The 18,445-nt window shown below is 43.9% G+C and overlaps 1 protein-coding gene across 2 annotated transcripts in view; it reads left to right on the forward strand.

Moving 5' to 3' along the window:
• Nucleotides 1–17,096, forward strand: part of LIN52 (lin-52 DREAM MuvB core complex component) — a 44,611-nt gene extending 27,515 nt beyond the window's left edge. The window contains exon 6 of one of the 2 annotated variants that reach the window (XM_085301735.1): nucleotides 6,135–6,383. In XM_085301735.1, the coding sequence (XP_085157861.1) occupies nucleotides 6,135–6,295 (161 nt within the window). In that variant the 3' untranslated portion in view covers nucleotides 6,296–6,383. Of the gene's footprint in view, nucleotides 1–6,134; nucleotides 6,384–14,518 lie in introns of those variants that run through there. The other variant, XM_085301736.1, reaches the window with a different exon arrangement.
• The last annotated feature ends 1,349 nt before the right edge of the window (nucleotides 17,097–18,445 follow it).

Below are 18,445 nucleotides of genomic sequence, written 5' to 3' on the forward strand. Positions count from 1 at the left end.
AGTCAGTCAAGAGTGCAAGTTACTATGAACCATTGCTAACTTTTCTAAGAAACTCTGATTTCCCTTCTCATTTGGGGAGCATGCTCTGTAAACATCCAGGGAACTATCTCATCCTCCTTCCTTCTTTTGTACAGTATTTTTAACAATCTCCGTAACCGGTAAGATGCTGCGTTGTGTGTGTGACGCTCGTCAGTGTTTCTCACCTCTGGTGTCCGTCTCTATTTACAGATGGACTCTTCTAAAGTTTTGGGGATAGAAATCTCTTGTCCTCTGCTTGTACACCATGTAACAGAAGRTACCTGATCAAAAATTAAGAGCTTCCAGGCATTGTAATATTGAGCCAAGATGTGCATCAGCGTAGCTAGAATAAGTACTTTATTTTAAGATACTGTCAGGCTAGCATCCCAGCTGCTTTCTTCTCTTTATGTTGGTACTTTGTTGGACACAGAAGTTGTTCTGCTTTGGCATTGCATGTTGTAACAGCAAATCTGTATGGAAAAAATTTTATGGAGAATTCTGTGAAGMTTTTTGATAGCATAGATGCAGTTTTCTGTAGGAATATCCAAGGCTTTTGACTGTTTCCTTAAGGAGCAGTTCTAGGAAATACTGCAAACAGATGCRTCTGTTTGGGACCAGGTTCAGCACCTGTAACCTTTTGGCACCTAGCCAGAATGTCCAAGTTAGGAATATAATTACACTCTTTGTGAAGTTGGATGTTAAATTAGTTGAACTGCTGGTTTGGAGGCCTGTGTCTCTTTCTGGAGATTTATGAGCAGCTCTCAACTGAGGCACCTCGGTCAGGAACCCAAATGTGGTTGGGATGGATCAGTCCTGGATCTGAAAGACAGTTCATGAAACTAAAACAAGATTTCCTTATTTCATAACATTCACATTCCCTCAATCTTGGAACTTGTCAAAGAAAGGGATAGTTATAGTTACCTTTTCATTGGTGGGGGACCTGAGGGATGGAGAAGTCCCATAGCAGGTGAGGAGTGTGTCAGGAATAGAGACCAGGTTTCCATTTGTGGGCTGCTTTGCTGTCTGCAGGAGTGTACTGCCATTTTAACMASTTGCATCCATCAGATAAAACTTTAAGTAACACAACTCTGTTTTATTTGTGATAATACTTTCTGACACCAAAATAATAGCTATGAACAGTAATATCTGAAACAGAACAGGAATTACTTAAAGTTCAAACATGGCAGCAATTAGCCACAGCCTGGCTGCTTTTTCTGTTATAAAATACTGRACGGGAGAGAGTAAAGTAAAATTTGTACTTCGGACCTTCACTTTATGTCCTGTCAAGCAGCATTCAATTTATACAGAATGTCTTTAAATTTTTGTTTTGCATATAAATAATAATCTTTTTTTTTGAAGAACTTATAATTGTACTTTGMTGTTCCTTCTGGTTAGTCAGGTTTGAGAAGGTTAACAAACTTAAGTACAGCCTCTGAATGCACTGGCAATAAAAGTATTAGTTAAACTACTCCTACTGTAGTTTTCTTCCTTAACAAAGGCTTGTCATTTTGGTGGATTTGAAAACCAAGTAATTGGTATGAGTTTAGATGGATAAAAGGTGTTGACCTAAGTGTCTGTTCTTGGGCTAACTTCACTTAATAGCTCTTTATAGTTGAACTGATAGCAATAGTTATGTGAAGTTTTTCTGATATTCTACATACTGATTTTTATAGGATTTTGCTTCTAAAGTAGAAGTTTACTGTCAGTAGAATTCTCATGACAATTCCATGTGGACTTTGCAGAGAATTAGTTGAACGAGGTAGTTGGAGTCTGTGTGCAGTTGGTAAAGGCTCTGGCAAGGTTTATTCCTATTTTGCAGGTCCCCCTCAAGCATCCTGAGCTCCTGGGGTGGTCCAGAGCAGCCRTGTAGAGCTGCAGTCCCTGGCAACGCTGAGTGCATTGCTCTTTACCTAAATGTCCTCAGGCTTGAGCGAAGCTCTACAACTCAACAAACTTGYGCCACTTCCCACCTCCTTTTCTGCTTGACTTTAATAGTTGTGCTTTACAATCTGTATTTCTGAACAAGGTTTCATAATCTTTTCCTAGGCAGGAAGCCTCATTTTCTGTCTTGTAACTTCAGATATTATGTGGTCACTTAAGGTAGTCTTTTGGTAGGAATAATTTTGAGACAGTGTAAAATACATCATTCRCTTCCACAGAGCTCTTATAAATCAGGAGATTTCCGTAGGAGAACGTAAAAAAAAAATTGACCTCTTTGGTTTCAGAAGGTGACATTTACTTTACATCTCTACAACTGAAATTGAAAATTTCCATTGGCTTTCAAGCATGAGAAGAATGAGAGGGAGAATTCAGGAAAAAAAATTAATGAAAGGCAGTCAGATTAAAACTAGTGGAAAAGAATGATTTTTACAAAATGAATAATTTAATATGGAACTTCCTGCCACACTTCTTCTGACCAGCTACTTAGGAGCCATTGAAAAAGCATCAGACAACTGTAAGGATGATCAGAATATTTCTAATTACACTAGAATAAAGTATAAAATGAAGTATGAAATATCAGCTGCCTCAGGATATAAATCAAGCACGTAGGAAGRGGAGGAATCTTTTGGGGCAGATCCCATATATCTTTATAATGGGGTTCCTTGCATTTTTCTGTGATGCTTCTCATATTGGGTACAGTCAAATGGGATACCTAACTGGGTGATCTCTGCTCTATCAATTCCTATGTTCATTTATAATTTTCCTGTGTACGGATGTGACTGTTTAATAGAAAACATTTCTCCAATATATAGTGGTACTGTTTTCTTATGACTGGTCTTAGATCCTCTCTGTTGGTAGGATTTTATATACAAGATTTTAATATGTGATATAAGATGTAAATTCAGATCATGCTTTGAGTAACATCTCTAGAGAGAACATTATTATTAAACCTTTCTGAGGATGTCCCCAGCGGCAGCTCTATCGAGCAGGTGGCTTGTATGGCACAAGCACACAGGGAGTCAGGAGCCTGTGTCTTATCAGAGCATATAATCTAAAAATCACTCAGCCTGTTTCTCTCTCCTGGGGAGATGGCAACGACACTGGACTCTTATGCTAAAAACTAATTGTTAACTTGTAGTAGACGTCATTCAACACAAATCCCAGCAGAAAAGGGCTGGGTGATGGATGTTTCTGGGTAGCAGGCCAAGCTGTCATTTGGTTTTCAAAAGATAGTTCTCTGTGTTGCCTCAGTATTTTCATGTGTAGTACTTGGCTTACTTGAAAACAGAGATCATATTAAATTAAAACAAAATTACAGTTTCTGTTTGCTAATGTATATATGTAAAACTTGGGGGCATAAACAATTCCTGTCCTCTCTCAGGGCATATAATATACTGTTGCTTGACCATGGTGCCCAGGTTTCCTAGCTGGAGCAGTAAGCAAAGCAGTTTCTGGGTGGAGGAGTTAGAAGCTAGGACTCAAAGTTGAGCAGGGTTATAGCATGCCGGTAATGCTTTGGAAATGAATGTGGGATTGCATGTACATCCTGGGCTGTATTGGCAGTAATAYAGCCTGTAGATCTAGGGAAGCAGTTGTCCCCTTCTGCTCAGCACTTGTTAGACTGTACCTGGAGTGCTGCATCCGGTAGTGTCCTACTTGTCCCAGTATGAGAAGAACATTGATAAACTGGAATGAGTTCAGTGCAGGGCCACAAAGATGACCAGGGGCTGAAGCACTTGCCCTCTGAGGTTATAGGAGGGAACTGAACTTCAGCCTGGAGAAGACTTTGTGCGAACCTGTGAGGAGGTTATTCAGAAGATGCTCAGACTCTTCACAAGTGCAGGGGAGGAGGACAAGAGACGAGGGGCGTAAACTGAAACAAGAAGTCTGACTGGATACAGGAACATGTATTTTCACCGTGGGGACAGTCAATTAGAAGGATTGCTAAAAGAGACTGCACAGCCTCCATTTTTGGAGTTGTTTTTTAAGAGYGTCTAAAGCCCTGAGCCTGGTCTGTTTTGAGTAGGAGGTTGACGGGAGACCTCCCAAGGTCCTTTCAAACCTGAATCGTTCTCTGATTCTGTATACTTTCCCTCACACAACATTGTGCTGCATACCTCTTCGTTCTCTCTTCGTAGGTTAAACTTTCTGCTGTGTTTTCTTTGTCCGACTCTTCTTTACTTCTACTCCCCTCTCCCTTTACCACCCCCACATATGTCTCTTAGCTTCCTCGTGACTGCATCTCTGGAGTCTTCTGGGTTCTTCTGGCTTTTGAAGTTACTTCAGTACCCCCACACCTCTCAGAGCAATCTCGCTTGTCGGAAAAGCTTTGGAGTCTCTTCATGGCTGTCACTGCTTTTCTGCTTCATCTTTTGGGCCATCTTCTAGGTGGTCTCCCCTTTGCTGTGCTGCGGTCCCTCAGTTCTTCATTTCCAGTAATGGATGAAGACAACTGGTCTGCTCAAAAATAACTATGGTACTGGTGTATTCAACTCATGCGAGGAGAGAGTAGTGGTAGATTTGGTATCAGACCAGTGGAGACCAGTGGCAGGTGTGCGTTGTGAATAAACAGATGAMGAAATTTTTAGAAGTAAGGGGTAGCAGGCCTGCTCTTGCTAGACCTTCTGYAGCATAAAAAGAGGATCTTTTTTTAGGAGAGGCAGTTAACTAATATACTCTAGGTTTTATTTTTGGGTGCATCTTTTAGATCTGCATGGAAATCTGACCTTACCTGGTTGCATCTGAGCACATTTTGGAGCTAAATAGTAGTAATTGTAGCTATGCAAATAGCCCTGAGTGATATTGCATTTTATTATCAAGTAGGTTAGATTTTTCCCTGTTTTTGACTCTTCCAAATGTATATTTTTTTCACTATTCACTTGGATTTAATGTTTGGATGTTGTGAAAGCTGTAACATTGCTGAATTACTGTATTTGCTCAGATGTCTTGCCACCAACTTGGAGTTGGTATAGGTGGTTCTGAATTCCCAGAACCCTATTCTGGACCTCCAGATATTCCTCAGCTCAGCGTRTTGTTGATGAGAGAAGAGGCTCATGGTGAGCAGCAGGCATGATACAGGGCACTGGAATGATTGAAAGTAAAGGAGCTAGACTCAGTGAAGCAGCGAACAGACAGGAGAGGAAAAAGGTGAGGATAAGGTGATGATATGTTTTGTTTTGTGTGTAAATCAAATACTGTTCAGTCACAAAAAGTGTGGATTTTCTTTTCATAGAGGTCTTCYGTTTTGATGATTTATTATTGTGTCCAGAGTTACACTGATCTACACTGAAAACTATGTCAATGAGGAATCTTGAGGATTAGAACACATTAAAAATTTAGTCTCTTTTTTAGAGTCAAGACATCTCTGGACAAATAGACACAGAATATTTTAGTATGAACTTGCTTCATSCAGCTGTCTCTTCTCATAAAGCTTATGGATGGAAGTGAAATTAAAAAAAAAAAAAATCAATTCTGCTTCGCAGCTCAAGCCCTGAGCTAGCCTCTTGGAAGGGACTTGTTCCTTCCCTTTGGAGGGCAGGAAGGCAGCCGCAGAGCTGGCGACGCAGAGCTGCGAGCCTCCCTTTGGCGTGCCTTGTCGTACTCGGGTCGGATTTGTGCGCCCTGACTTGCATAACCGTACAGTTTGTATCCCGGCGTTATTAGCCAATGGGAATATGGGGACTTACATAATCATTACACGATTATTTTTCAGTAACTGTACTGTAAATATGTAATTCTCTCTACTCCTAATAACTTTTAATCCCTTTGGCCCTATTGGCTCCTGGGCTCAGATATTTCCCTGGCCCTGCCTGCCCGGCCCCGATAAGACTTGGAAAAACTTGGTGTGCGGGTTCACCTGCTCTGCTCCCGGCCGGCGCGTGCCCGCTTCCCCGCGCGGGCGGAGGAGCCTGGGGGCTACGCGTGCCGCTCTGCGGGCCGTCGGGGAGCGCTCCGGGCCGCGCGCCCGCGGGGGCAGCCCCGCTCGCTCGCTCGGCGGAGCGGGGCTGCAGGCCTCTTGGGCAGTTCTGGTCTCGTTTCCGCACGCTGCGAAGATGAGGCAGGYTCCTCTTGGAGGCGCTGGGGTGAGAAGGCATCGGCCGGCAGCGGGTCTTGACGCCCTGCCGGGCTGCGGGGGCGCGCACGGACTCCTCTCCTCTCCCCTCCTCTCCTTGCAGGCAGCGAGAGACAAACCTTCGCGGGCCTCCTGTTGAAACGTGCCCCATCCCGTCCCAGCGCTCGCTCCCAGCGGCTCTGCGACCAAGCGGTCAGGCTTTCCCAGGCTCTACCTGTTCTAGTGCTGACGTACGCTCGCTTAACGCCTTGCAGACATGCCTAAAAATATCCTCAACAGCCATCTAATATTGGCTTTAATAGTGCATTTAATATTAGAAGCATAACTCGAATTTGTTTCTTTAGCCTTAAAATATTTGAAAATCATTTTTGTGTTTAATTAGCTTCATGAGTCAGTGCCTGGTTTCAGGCCTTGACATTTTTTGGCATGTGGATTTTTTTTGTGTATGTTTGACCTTGGCTTTATTCCAGAATAAATATTTTAAGCTGCTAGTTGCATATTTTTTTTTGTCTTCAGTCTGAGACTAGGGGGCAGACATAACCAGCACTGAGAGAAGTGAACTGTATAAACCACAATTAGAATTGCAGTGCACAGGTGTCTGAAGATCTTATACAATTGCCAAGCTATTTGTTTCTCAAATGAGAGGGGCTTTGGGAGTGTATTTTGGAGAATAAAGGGAGCAGAAGGACTTCCTTAGGATAACTTTTTTTTTTTTTTTTTTTCTTGAATCCTGAATTCTTCCATTTGGTGTATTTGATACCTTTACAGAATCAGCATAATGAATAGTTAAGTGATCTACTGTTGCTGGTCATGGAGTTTGTAACTGCTTTCAGGTAGGAATCTGCATTTAAGAATAGAAATTTCTTGCCTGCTAGCTTTTCTTTGAAAAACAGACTTGGTTTTGTAGATTAAAAATCTGAATGCCAACCTTCAAAGACAGACAACTTGCAGGGATACTGAAGGAGAATGACTTTTAGCATAAGGATTATGGGTTAGTTCTGCTGCAGATGCCTGAGGATTTCTTTGGGAAGGTAGGCACCTTAAATCTCTATGCTAGTCATATACAAAGTGTTATTGCAATGGAAAAACAGTGAAGTGAATAAAGACCAGCTCACAGTGCAAGACACTTGATGTATCTAGAGCCTCACTGTTCACTGTATTTTTGCAATTTAATGCACAAAATTTCTTTTAGTTCTGTATTTCTGTATGCTCCACTGTGTCGGATCTGTATTCTGGGGATGTAAGGTTCCATTAAAAAATAAATAATAATCACAGCCCCCGCTCCCCCCATGTACACTCATTTTCTATAATATGGTAATGATATCACCGTAGCAGTAATTACGGGTCATCTTCATTTCTTTCATCTCTGCTGGTTCTGATGGCTTCATTCCTTTGACGGAGAAGATTTGGCTCTGGGTGCTGTGATTATTTTGTTAAGCATTATTCGAATAGACAGGAGTGGGAGAAATTAATCAATCCAAATGCAATTAGCATCATGTTTAACCCAGTGATGGACGTCTCAAGGTGAAACAGCCAGGGGAGTTTCAGACATTATTATTCAATCCAGTGGCTCTTATCTAAATTATAATCAAGAGAGGTTTTTTATTGGCTTCGTGGYGAGGAGATGCAACTCGTTCCCTGCTCTGGGGGTCGCAGGGATCGGGCCTTTGGCCTCGCAGGATGCTGGCTGCAGGCAGCCCCTATGAGAGGGAGGTRCTGTAGGAGTTTCCTTTAGCGTAGGGGTCACTCAATACAAAATACCTGTATATCCTAGTATCTGTGGCCAGGAGCATAAGTTCAGTAGCTCTCTGGACATGGGCTAGGATGTTGTTGTCCCTTGCTTCAAGTGTTTTCCTTGACTGGCTTTGCTCATCTGTATATGAATGAATACTGCTTGTAGTGGGGTTTTTTTAAGCTATTTTTTTATTACATTTGGAGTTCTGTGAACATCATGGTTTGCAGCCGAGCGCTAACAGAACGGTGCTGCCTTGCGAGGCAGGGAAATCCAGTGCGGAGAGCAAGCTGAATTCTTTTGCAGAGAGGGAATGTAATTTTATTATTATTATTATTAGGAAAGATATATTATCAGTATTTGCTGATAACAGCAATAACATTTTTGAGGAAATCTCGATCTGCAGCAGATCTAGCCTTGCCACTGTGGATAATTTTGAATGATCTCTCATCAGGTGCACAATAAAACATAACTACTGTGGACAGAGAGAAAGCAGATGGAAAGAGGTCATACTTGGGATTTCCTGATTCAAGGGAGGATTAGGTATTTGACTCCTCAGTTCCTAGGGCTCTAGCTAACACTCACCAAATAAATGGTTTCAATGGTTTAAAAGTTTACCGGCCACAGCTGTTTGCCACTGCTCCGTTAGAGACCCTGCAGGTGCTCGTGCCTCACCTGCTCTGGYTTGCAGCCTGGTTTTGTGCAAGCCCACCTTCCTCGGTGTTTCAACACGCCAGGCTGTGAACTACAGCTGGAGTGTAGGTTCTGCCGCTTCCGTCACCGAGGGAAGGGCAGTAAGGGTTTGGACAAAGAGCGGTGTTAATGTTTTAAATTGCTGCGGCAGGACTTGACAGAGCTCATCTTTCAGAGCCTGAATTCCAGCGCTGCTGCTGACTCCTTTAGTCTACATCTGTACATCACTGCTCACTGAGGCTGTGACCCCCCGTCTCGAAATGCAAATTAAATCACTGCATGTCTCAAGGATTTTATAAAGCTTGATAAACTTTGCAAGTGCTTTGATAYTATCAAAAGATGCCGTAGTAATGCAGACTTAGCCCATCTGTGGGTTTCTGCTGATTTTATGTTATCTTACCCCAAAAACGTGTTTCAGGAGTGCAGGATGATGAGGCTGGTATTCAGTGTAAATAAACATAAGTCTTCGGTGAAGGGTGTTGGCGCTGCGTTTGCTGACCACCGCTCTCCAGAGACGGCAGTTCCTGCTGTTTGCAAAACTCGGCTCAGTGYGTGAGTCACAAATGCACACACCATACATATATGTATTCTATACTGTTACATGTTATTATAACTAATCAGTATTAATTATATTATAGCTATAAAATTTTTGTTATATGTTATATTTTGCCAGGGCCACAGTCGGTTAACACTTCCCTTGGCAGTTACGTTAAGGAAGTACGGAGTTAGCGGAGTAACTGGAGCTCTTTCTATGGAGGAAAATTTTGGGTTGAGCTGGTGCCAGCAGGCTTCCACATGGTGGTAGGATTTGGGGGGTCTGGACTTTCCATTTATAAATATGCATGGACTGAGGAGATAAAAGCAAGTTGGAGATAGAAAGTGATCCATACAGAKCTGTCCTCCTAATGATCAAAGCACAGATTATGTTGTTGGCTGACTTGCAATATTCTATAGGCCTTAGCTGATGTAAGCCTCATTTTTTTTTTTCCTCCTCTCTTTTAGTGGTAATTTAATAACATCAATCTTAACATATTTTGCTGTTTTCAGATTGCCTTTTGCCTTCATCTCCTGTGGCTGATTTTATTTCCCTTCCAAATGTGGTAGAAGTTGAGCCCAGCCAAAAGATTTGGCTTTGCTATTGGCGTTCACAGGTCCGCTAAGCAAGAATTAGACACAGGCAGATTCCCCTGTACCTCTTCATGTATCCTGCCAGCTAGGAAGAGGAATGGTTATGTCTTGTCTCAGCGCTGGGTAGCAGGACAGAAGGAATAATTTCTGATACAAGATAGCCCTGCTTGTAGAAGGGTTAAGTCAGAGGCACGTTCTGCAATTCGTGCTCTTCACCCTGAGCTAGTAACCTCCGTTGGTTGGTCTTCATGGTTAAACCCTCTTGTTTTGTTGTCTCCATACTGCTAAGACAAAGCAATAATTTTGGAGTGCATGACTGGTATTTTAAAGGAAACCTGTGCTTAAAAACCGTAAGTTTTAGTTGCCGTAAGTACAAGTGTAAGGGACTAAATGGGTGGAAGATTTTGACAGGTAGGCAGACAGACTGCATGCCTTGAGCAGGTGGTCGTAGACAGCCCTTTTGATGACAAGAAGGCCAACGTTCAGAGTGTGATATTGCAAGACATCTCGGCTAAAAACGTGTTCTGCTCATAGGGCAATAATTATATTTCCAGTTCTTTTTAGTAGAAAGATACTTAGCTTTTAGTCCTGCTGTGTTTTCAGGTAAGAGCTTATGCTACAGACCGCAGTCAAGTTTGCGTGGGAGTGGTGTATATGAGGGAGAAAGAGAAGTGCTGCTTTAGTGGGGTGACTTCCTTTTAAAGTACCTGTGGTTTGCTCATAGGCTTTTTTCTGAGATTTTTAGAAGCAGCCGGAAGACGTGATCTAGTGAGCAGAGGAAGGTATAATGATCGTGATAAACGTATGATAACTTGTTACCCATCTCTGGTATGGGCTTCATGACCAAGCATGCTGTGGCTGTGCGTTTGGGTGTTCTGTGTTTGGGCTGTGCGTACGTGCGTGTTGCTTACGGATCCTCCAGGATGAAAGTTGCTTACATAAGTGTAAGTCATTATTTTTGTKACTGGTTTTATAGTAGTAAATCTGCCCATTATTTGCTGGTTATCCAGACTTTATGACCCAGTGCGTCCTGTATTGTCACATGTGTGAGAAGGCTTTTTAGGGGAGCGATCAGCCTGAACCCCAATCTCCCTTACAGGTTTTTTTTTCTAATTAAGCTGTCACCGGAAGGAACATCCGGAACAGCAGTTTTCATTTTCGATTGAAGAAAATACATTACGAGTCTTTGTCATTTGATTAAAAAGTTACTTAACCTTTAAATTGCTATAGATGTAAAGATAGCTCTGAGTTTCCAAAGTAATCGCCTCAAAGTTAAAATCAGGAAAATCTTTGTGTAATGAAACCCATATGTCGTGGTGGAAGGATGCAAAACACTGGCAGAGTGGGCTGCTCTAGCAGGAGATTCTGCACCCAATCCTGTTARCCAGGACTGCTTTTGGTAATCCCTCATCTCCTCACTTGAAGGAAATCAATCTGTACTACTGAATCTTTTCAACCAGCAACGACAAAATTTACTGCAGAGAGGCAGCTTGGGGACAGTTGTGGTAGGAAAGGAGCCCTGGGCACCAAGGCTAAATGCGGGATTGAGGGATTGAAGTCCTAAGAGGAGATTATATTAAACCTTACTGTGTTCCCCTATCAAATAGAAATCTCCCCGTCCGCTGCCAGCCGCAGCCCGTCCTGTGCAGTCCCTGTTCCCGAGAGGCGCCGCTTCCTCGGCGGAAGGCTGGGCTGCCTCGGGCCGCGCTCCCCGTKCCTCGGACAGCCCGGCGGCGCTGCGCAGGGCCGGCGCCTGAACGACGGGGGCTGCTCGGGCGCTCGACGTCGTTGCAGCCAGCGCGGGTAACGTTTTTAGAATGTTTTCCCTGTGGTCCTCAGTGCCCCCTCCCTCCTGCCCGCTAGGTGAGGTGAATTTGTAACGGGGCCGTCGCAATCGCTTTGCTGTTGCCGGAGAGGCACGGCGCAGGGGAGGTTGTAAATCGTGGCTTGACGTGGAGACTCCCGCTTCCGTCTCGTGCTGCCCAGCCTCCCCAGTGCCTGTTCGCTGGTACAAAGAAACCCGCGCTCCAGCCCTCTCTTCACTAGGGAAGTCTCTGGTTTAAGCAGCCATTTAAAAAGAAAAAAAATCCCTAAGGTTTTTGGTGCAGTTTTGTCCAACCTTTTAATTAAAAAATTCTACCTCTGTCTGCCACACTACTGGCTTCTGCTGGTCCCTTGGGTAGTTGCTTAAGACAGGTTTTAGCAGCTCTCTTAGACCGCAATCATATTTAGAATGTGGGTGGTGGTTTCTTTATTCGAAAGCTCGTACCTCACTGCGGCAAGCTCCAAAAGGCCCGGTTGGAAATGATATTCCCATTATTAAGGAATCGTTTATCAGAAGCAATACTTGAGCAGAAGAGTCAGTTTAATATTAGAGGCTTTTCTGTGCAAAACCCAGGCTCAAGACGTACTCTGGTGCAGATTAAAGAGGAACAAAGGAGAAATAGCAGGACGTTTCAAAGCAGTATCATGTAATATGTATCTGGCCTGTGTTTACCAGGAATGCATTTAACTGTGATTCTTGGGCAGATCAGAGAGGCAGCTGAAGCAGGGAAAACGAGATTGGAAATGTTTATGCAAACTTCCCCTTAGTTTGGCTGGGATTTGTCTGCRGTATGAGGACGTATTTCCTGGCCATTTTCATGTATATACAAAGACGTAAGGCCCTTTCTTTCAGTTTGGCATCGTATCTTCAAAAATAAAGCGCCGTTGCAAGAGCGGGTATGTGAGGAGAAGAGGAATACAGAATAGCAGAAGGCTGTCTCCTGCTCCTAATGGGATTTTGTAGCAGCATGTGCGAGTTTGTTTCAGAAGTCAGAAATGAACAGATGTTGGTATAAATTACCTCTGTGTCTGATGTCTTGCAAATTAAAAGCGCGGTTGGCATCACTAAACAATTTCACCGGGCTGGGGGGGGAAGCGGGCGGTGATTATTGTAGCAGGTCGGTAAGAATCTTTAAGCTGCAGCAGAACRGGATAGCAAGGATAAAGGAATGAGGAATAAAATGAGAGGTCTGTGAATTAATCAGAAATGTTAACATCTCCGATGACARGCGAACAGGAGGGCACGTGCTCCGGAGCAACCCCCAACCCACAGCAATTTCGGTCGGCGCGCAGGAGGAGGCTGCGCTCGCTGCCTGATTTACGGGGCGCAGCCCTTGCGGGGGGAGCGGAGTTGTCACCGTTCGTATATCTCCTATATGGGACTCGCTCGGGAAAACTTCCCGTGCTCTCGGCCGTAGTTTGACTTTGCGCSTTCTCCGTCGGAAGCGCTTCAGAACCGTGCGCTGTGGTCGGTGAAAGGCGGGGAGGTGTCGAGAATCCGCCGAGAAACCTATTTCTGACTGCARTCTCTAGAAACCTGCGTTTTTGTTTAATCGCGCTGTTCACGCGTGGCAGTCGAGCTCCTCACAAAATCACAGTCCTGCAGCTCGGCAGCGCCGTCTCCGCGCGGATGCGGGCAGGCCTCTCCCGGCGGCTCGCGCCCCGACCCGGGAGGCAGGTCGGGGCGAATCCCGGGCGTTGCAACGCGGAGCACGCGAGCAGCGCCGGCCCGGGAGCGCCGGTACCTACCAAGGTGTCGATAATAACAATTATYGCACAGGGTTCTGGTTGATTCCGGTGCCTCGCGGTTCAGTTTTGGGTAGACGAGTTAGATGTAGTGACCTAAAGACTGTGGGGCTGTAAGGAACATCYTAATCAGCCAGGTTAAGAATAACAAAATATCTTTACTGGAGGGTGAGTATTGAGTATTTTAAGCAGAACAATTTTATTACATTTTAGGTTTTTATTCTAGCAGATTATCCAGTAATATAGAAAGAAAACCCAATAGCAAACCCACCTGTGGTTTTTATGCTAGTTGTCATTTCTCTCAGTAGAAAGGTCAGGAATTGAATGATAAAACAGAAAATGAAGTGCTGTCCCCTCCCTCCCTCCCTCCGGGGTGGGTGGAGGTAGCACGTATGCTTGCATCGGTCCTGCGGATGAAAACCTCCGTGTCTGTCGTCCATCAGTCCAGCACAAAGCTCGCACCTTTATTTAAAAGAAATGAAGGGAAGCACCGGTGGGGAAATTGCCTCTCTCCGGGACTCGGTCACTAATCATGCCGTCTTTGATGCATTGCGTTGTTGTTGTGAGACAAAAGTAGTATTAGGGCTGCTCTGCCAGCCTGTGGGCCTCCGGGCTCACGAGTCAGCAGTGTCTTGCGCAGAAAAGTGGCTGTGTAAACCCTGTTGTAATACAGCTACCAGAGATTGATGGTGCCAAGAGCGAGAGAGAGACTTGTAAACCTTGCCTTGCTGTATTAAACATCGAAGGACTGACAGTGTGGAGAGAGAGAGAAGACCAAAGCTCTATAAACTTTACTTTATTACACCATCCGTAGATGAACTGCACTGAGGGAATATAAACCCCATTATATTACAGTATCTGGGGACTGACACTGCTGAGAGAGAGAAAATGCTGTCTAATTTCTGKTGAGGATCATAGCGTCCAGGGACCAATAATCCTGAAATGGAGAAAGACAGAGTTCCATAATCTCTGACGGATTATAACATCCAGGAACAATTGCTCTGAGACAGAGTGATGGAGATCTGGATTACACCCTTCAGAGATGGATAGTACAAAAGCGGAAAAGGAGATGCTGCAGGAGCATAATGCAGTAGGAATAGAAAGCGTAGATTGTATGTAATGAGACAGCCGGTGGGAATTATTGCCGAGTTTAGGAGATTCCGGGCCTTGCCTGCATTTCTAGATTGTCAGGAATTGAAGCAGGAATGCAGACTGATCGGTTTATTTTTATTTAAGAACAGAATCTTTTCTATTAGTATCAGTGCAAATCTAAATRAATTTCTTATCCCATTTAAAACTGCAAATGATACATTTATTTCTGACTTTTTTTTCTTTAATCTATTCTTTTTTCCTTGTGATTTCAGCTAGAGAAATGACTCGAGGGAAATTCCTCAACATCCTAGAAAAACCCAAGAAGTAGCTGCTGCTTCTGGCGTTTGGACAAAGATACCCCAGCTGGATCACTTTATGTACTGTGGATCCAGGTGAACCCCAGAACTTCTAAGGAGGAGAACAAAGCTCTCGGTTTAGATCTTCRGAAGCAAATGTCTCTATTGCTTCAACAGCTTGTCTCATAACTGGGGAGAAGCATTCCATACGCAGATCACAAGGGTTGCTGCAAATTCCATTGGCATTCAGCGTTTATCTGACCTTAAGATATCCAACAGGACGACTCAGCCCTGACATGCTGTGACAAAGTTACCTGCCAAATTTTTTAAATCCACTATTCAAAGCGATCAACCCCAGGGTCCTCGCTGGATTGCCCTCAGAGGCCGCCCCTGTTTGTAACAYGTAACAGATCTTTTGTGATGGTGGCCAGTGTGCATCACGATGCACTGGCTCTTTCATGTGTCTCTTGTCCTAGATATGTTGCTCTTCTGTATGCAATTTCTGTGTTGAAAGATTTGAGCAGAGTTTGGGGTGTAGACTGATAGTTCTAGCCTTGGTTCTCCAGGAGCATGTGCTTTTTGTGCAGAAGTTGAGTGTCATCTGAGTCCAGTCACTGCCTTAAAAGAAGCGTATCTGGTACTTTGAGGAGGACTTTCAATCTGGTCTATTCACTTTGTTTGGCTTGTGTCAAGTGTTGTGTGTACTGGGAGCTGCTTCTCACCACTAAACGGTTCTCTTGTGGGATCTAGACTGACAGAGCATAGGGAGGGAGGAAGAGTTGTGAGTCATGATGGAAAATATCTCTAGAGAATCTTTGGCCAGTACATTTAAACAACAACAACAACAACAACAAACTTTTATCAGCCCCCTGCAAACCACAATTTACTTATGGAGCTAGAAACAGAAGAAAGTTAGAAATAAAGTTAAAAAGCTGAAAGGCAATAACACATTCATGTAGAGAGAGCTCCAAGTAGTGCCAGCAGGCTTGTTAGCCCCACTGCAAGGATCTTCTGCCCAAACAAAAGCTTCACACTTCTGAAAAAAGCATTCCTTGATGTTTTCCATTATATTAGGAAAACAGCAACCTCAAAACTTGCTTCACCTACAAAGCTAGAATTTTTGAAGAGAGAATTTTCTGGTATCTGGTGTCTTTTGGCACAAAATTTTGGGAGTTACTCATCTTACGATTTAATGCCTTTTTTTTTTCTTGTTGATGCACTTCTGTATGCTCATCCCTGAGAGRAGGTAGGGAGCGTGTTCAGATAGTGTATTTAAGAGAAGAATTTTTTTCATTTCATCCTGTTTCCTTTTCCTAGAAGGCAGCATTCTAAGCATTAGTAAATAGGTGGTTATTTTTAGAATAAAAACAGAATATTGAAACATTGGGTAAAGAACTGTTTGACAGTTTGTTTGTTTTTTTTTTCCCCTCTCTCTCTCCATTCAGAAATGCCATTTTTAGCATGCAGGATTTTCAGAATTTGTCATTTCCCAGACTGCAATCACATGCGAGGGGAGGAATGACTTGGAATAGTACTTGTGCTGCATCATTAATAGTTTGTCCTTAGAGCATTGCATATTTCTGTCTTTGCAGAGAGAGGAGACTGTTTTCAGGTGTGTGTGCAATAAGGAGGAGGAGATTTTTAATCAAGTAGACTTCTCTGAATTTTTACTAAAATGCTTGTGGCCTTTCAATCTTCAGTCTGTGGTTGCTTGTTACCAGTCAGAACYAGGCTCATTTTGGACAGCTCCTGTTAACTAAGTTTAAATAATTAAACCCCAAATTCCAGAAAGATCATATACAAGTACTGAATATTTAGGCATGTCTGGAGTCTGATTTTTTTTTTTGTAAATGTAATGGATTTATTTCCATACTTCAAATTTTGCAGGACTAAGTTTAACAGAGGAACTCTATCCATTGAAAGCATGAAAGATGGTACAGGAGAATGTGAAGAGAAGCTAGAAGTGGTAACTCGAGACAGAAAAAACTTGCTGGTGCAAATTGGTGTTGATGTAGCTTTAACTATTAACTTATACGTTTGAGATGCAATATTAGGTTTGTTTATCATATTTATAGTGTAAATACACACACATATAATATTGGGATACACAGCCTGTATCACCAATGTGACTTTGTGCATATTGAAGAGGTTTATACGTTCAACACATTCAGGAATTTGAGATCTGAAGGAAGGAGGAATGTAGGGGAAGAYATCAAAGTCTAACCTGGAAATATATGTGTATTTTCTGATATATTTAGTAAGTAGTAAGAGATTTCCATCTTTTAGCAGTTCTTAGTAACATTCCTGTGTTTTGTTCTTTTTCCTTTTAATAAAAAAAAATGTCTTTACCAGATGCAGAAGTACTTATCTATAGGGCAGCAAGTAATATATGCTTTAAAACTGTGATATTTATTGGCTTTGTACTTGTGATCTGTAGAGATGAGTCAGTGATGTATTTTTAGTGGTAATATTTAGATGTATTTGTGTGTGTTAGCCAGCAGACTGTAATCTGTTACTGCTCTGTGGTCTCATAATAAACACAAAGCTYGCAGAATGCTCTGGGCTTCCAAAATAGCTCCTTAGATCATAGAATCATAGAATCRRTAAGTTTGGAAGGGACMTCTGGAGATCATCTAGTCCAACCTCCCTGCTCAGCAGGGTCACCTACAGCATGGTAGACASGGTTGCATCCAGGTGGGCCTTGAAGATCTCCASAGAAGGAKACTCCACAACCTCTCTGGGCAACCTGCTCCAGTGCTCCGTCACTCTCACAGCGTGTCTTCCCCCTCATGTTCAGGCAGAACTGCCTGTGCTTCAATTTCTGCCCATTGCCTCTTGTCCTGTCACATGGGACAGCTGAAAAGAGTTTGTCCCTATCCCCTTGACACCCTCCCTTCAGGTACTTGTACACATTGATCAGATCCCCCCTCAGTCTTCTCTTCCCCAGCTCTCGCAGCTGTTCCTCAGAGGGCAGGTGCTCCAGCCCTCTGATCATCTTTGTAGCCCTATGCTGGCCTCTCTCCAGTAGCTCCATGTCTCTCTTGGACTGGGGAGCCCAGAACTGGACACAGTACTYGAGATGAGGCCTCAGCAGGGCTGAGTAGAGGGGCAGGATCACCTCCCTCCACCTGCTGGCAACACTCTTCCCAATGCACCCCAGGAGACCATTGGCCTTCCTGACCACAAGGGCATTGCTGGCTCATGGTCAACCTGTCATCCACCAGCACTCCCAGGTCCTTCTCTGCAGAGCTGCTCTCCAGCAGGTCAGCCCCCGGCTTGTACTGGTGCCTAGGGYTATTTCTCCCTAGGTGCAGGACTCTGCACTTGCCTGTGTTGAACCTCAGGAGGTTCCTCTCCACCCAACTCTCCAGCCTCTCCAGGTCTCTCTGAATGGCAGCACAGCCCTCTGGTGTGTCAGCCACTCCTCGCAGCTTGGTATCATCAGCAAACTTGCTGAGGAGGCACTCTGTCCCCTCATCCAGGTCATTGGTGAGCACATTGAACAGGATGGGACCCAGTACTGAGCCCTGGGAGATGCCACTAGCCGCAGGCCTCCAAGTAGACTCCACGCCACTGAGGACAACCCTCTGAGCTCTGCCTTTCAGCAGGTTCTCAATCCACCTCACTGTCCACTCACCTAATCCACACTTCCTGAGCTTCTCTAGGAGGATGTTCTGGGAGACAGTGTCAAAAGCCTTGCTGAAGTCAAGGTACACCACGTCCACTGCTCTGCCCTCATCTGCCCAGCCAGTCATTCCATCATAGAAGGCTATCAGATTGAGATGAGAAAGCCATGCCTTAGCCACCTAGAAAATACTGTTCTTCAGGCTCTTTTCACTATTAGGGTGGATAACAAGGTGCTCCTGTGTGTACTGCCACCTCAGATTTTGGCCTGTGCATGCT

This window comes from Rhea americana, unplaced genomic scaffold (assembly GCF_003343005.1).
Source record: "Rhea americana isolate MKP2758 unplaced genomic scaffold, rheAme1 scaffold_18, whole genome shotgun sequence".
Classification (NCBI taxonomy): domain Eukaryota; kingdom Metazoa; phylum Chordata; class Aves; order Rheiformes; family Rheidae; genus Rhea; species Rhea americana.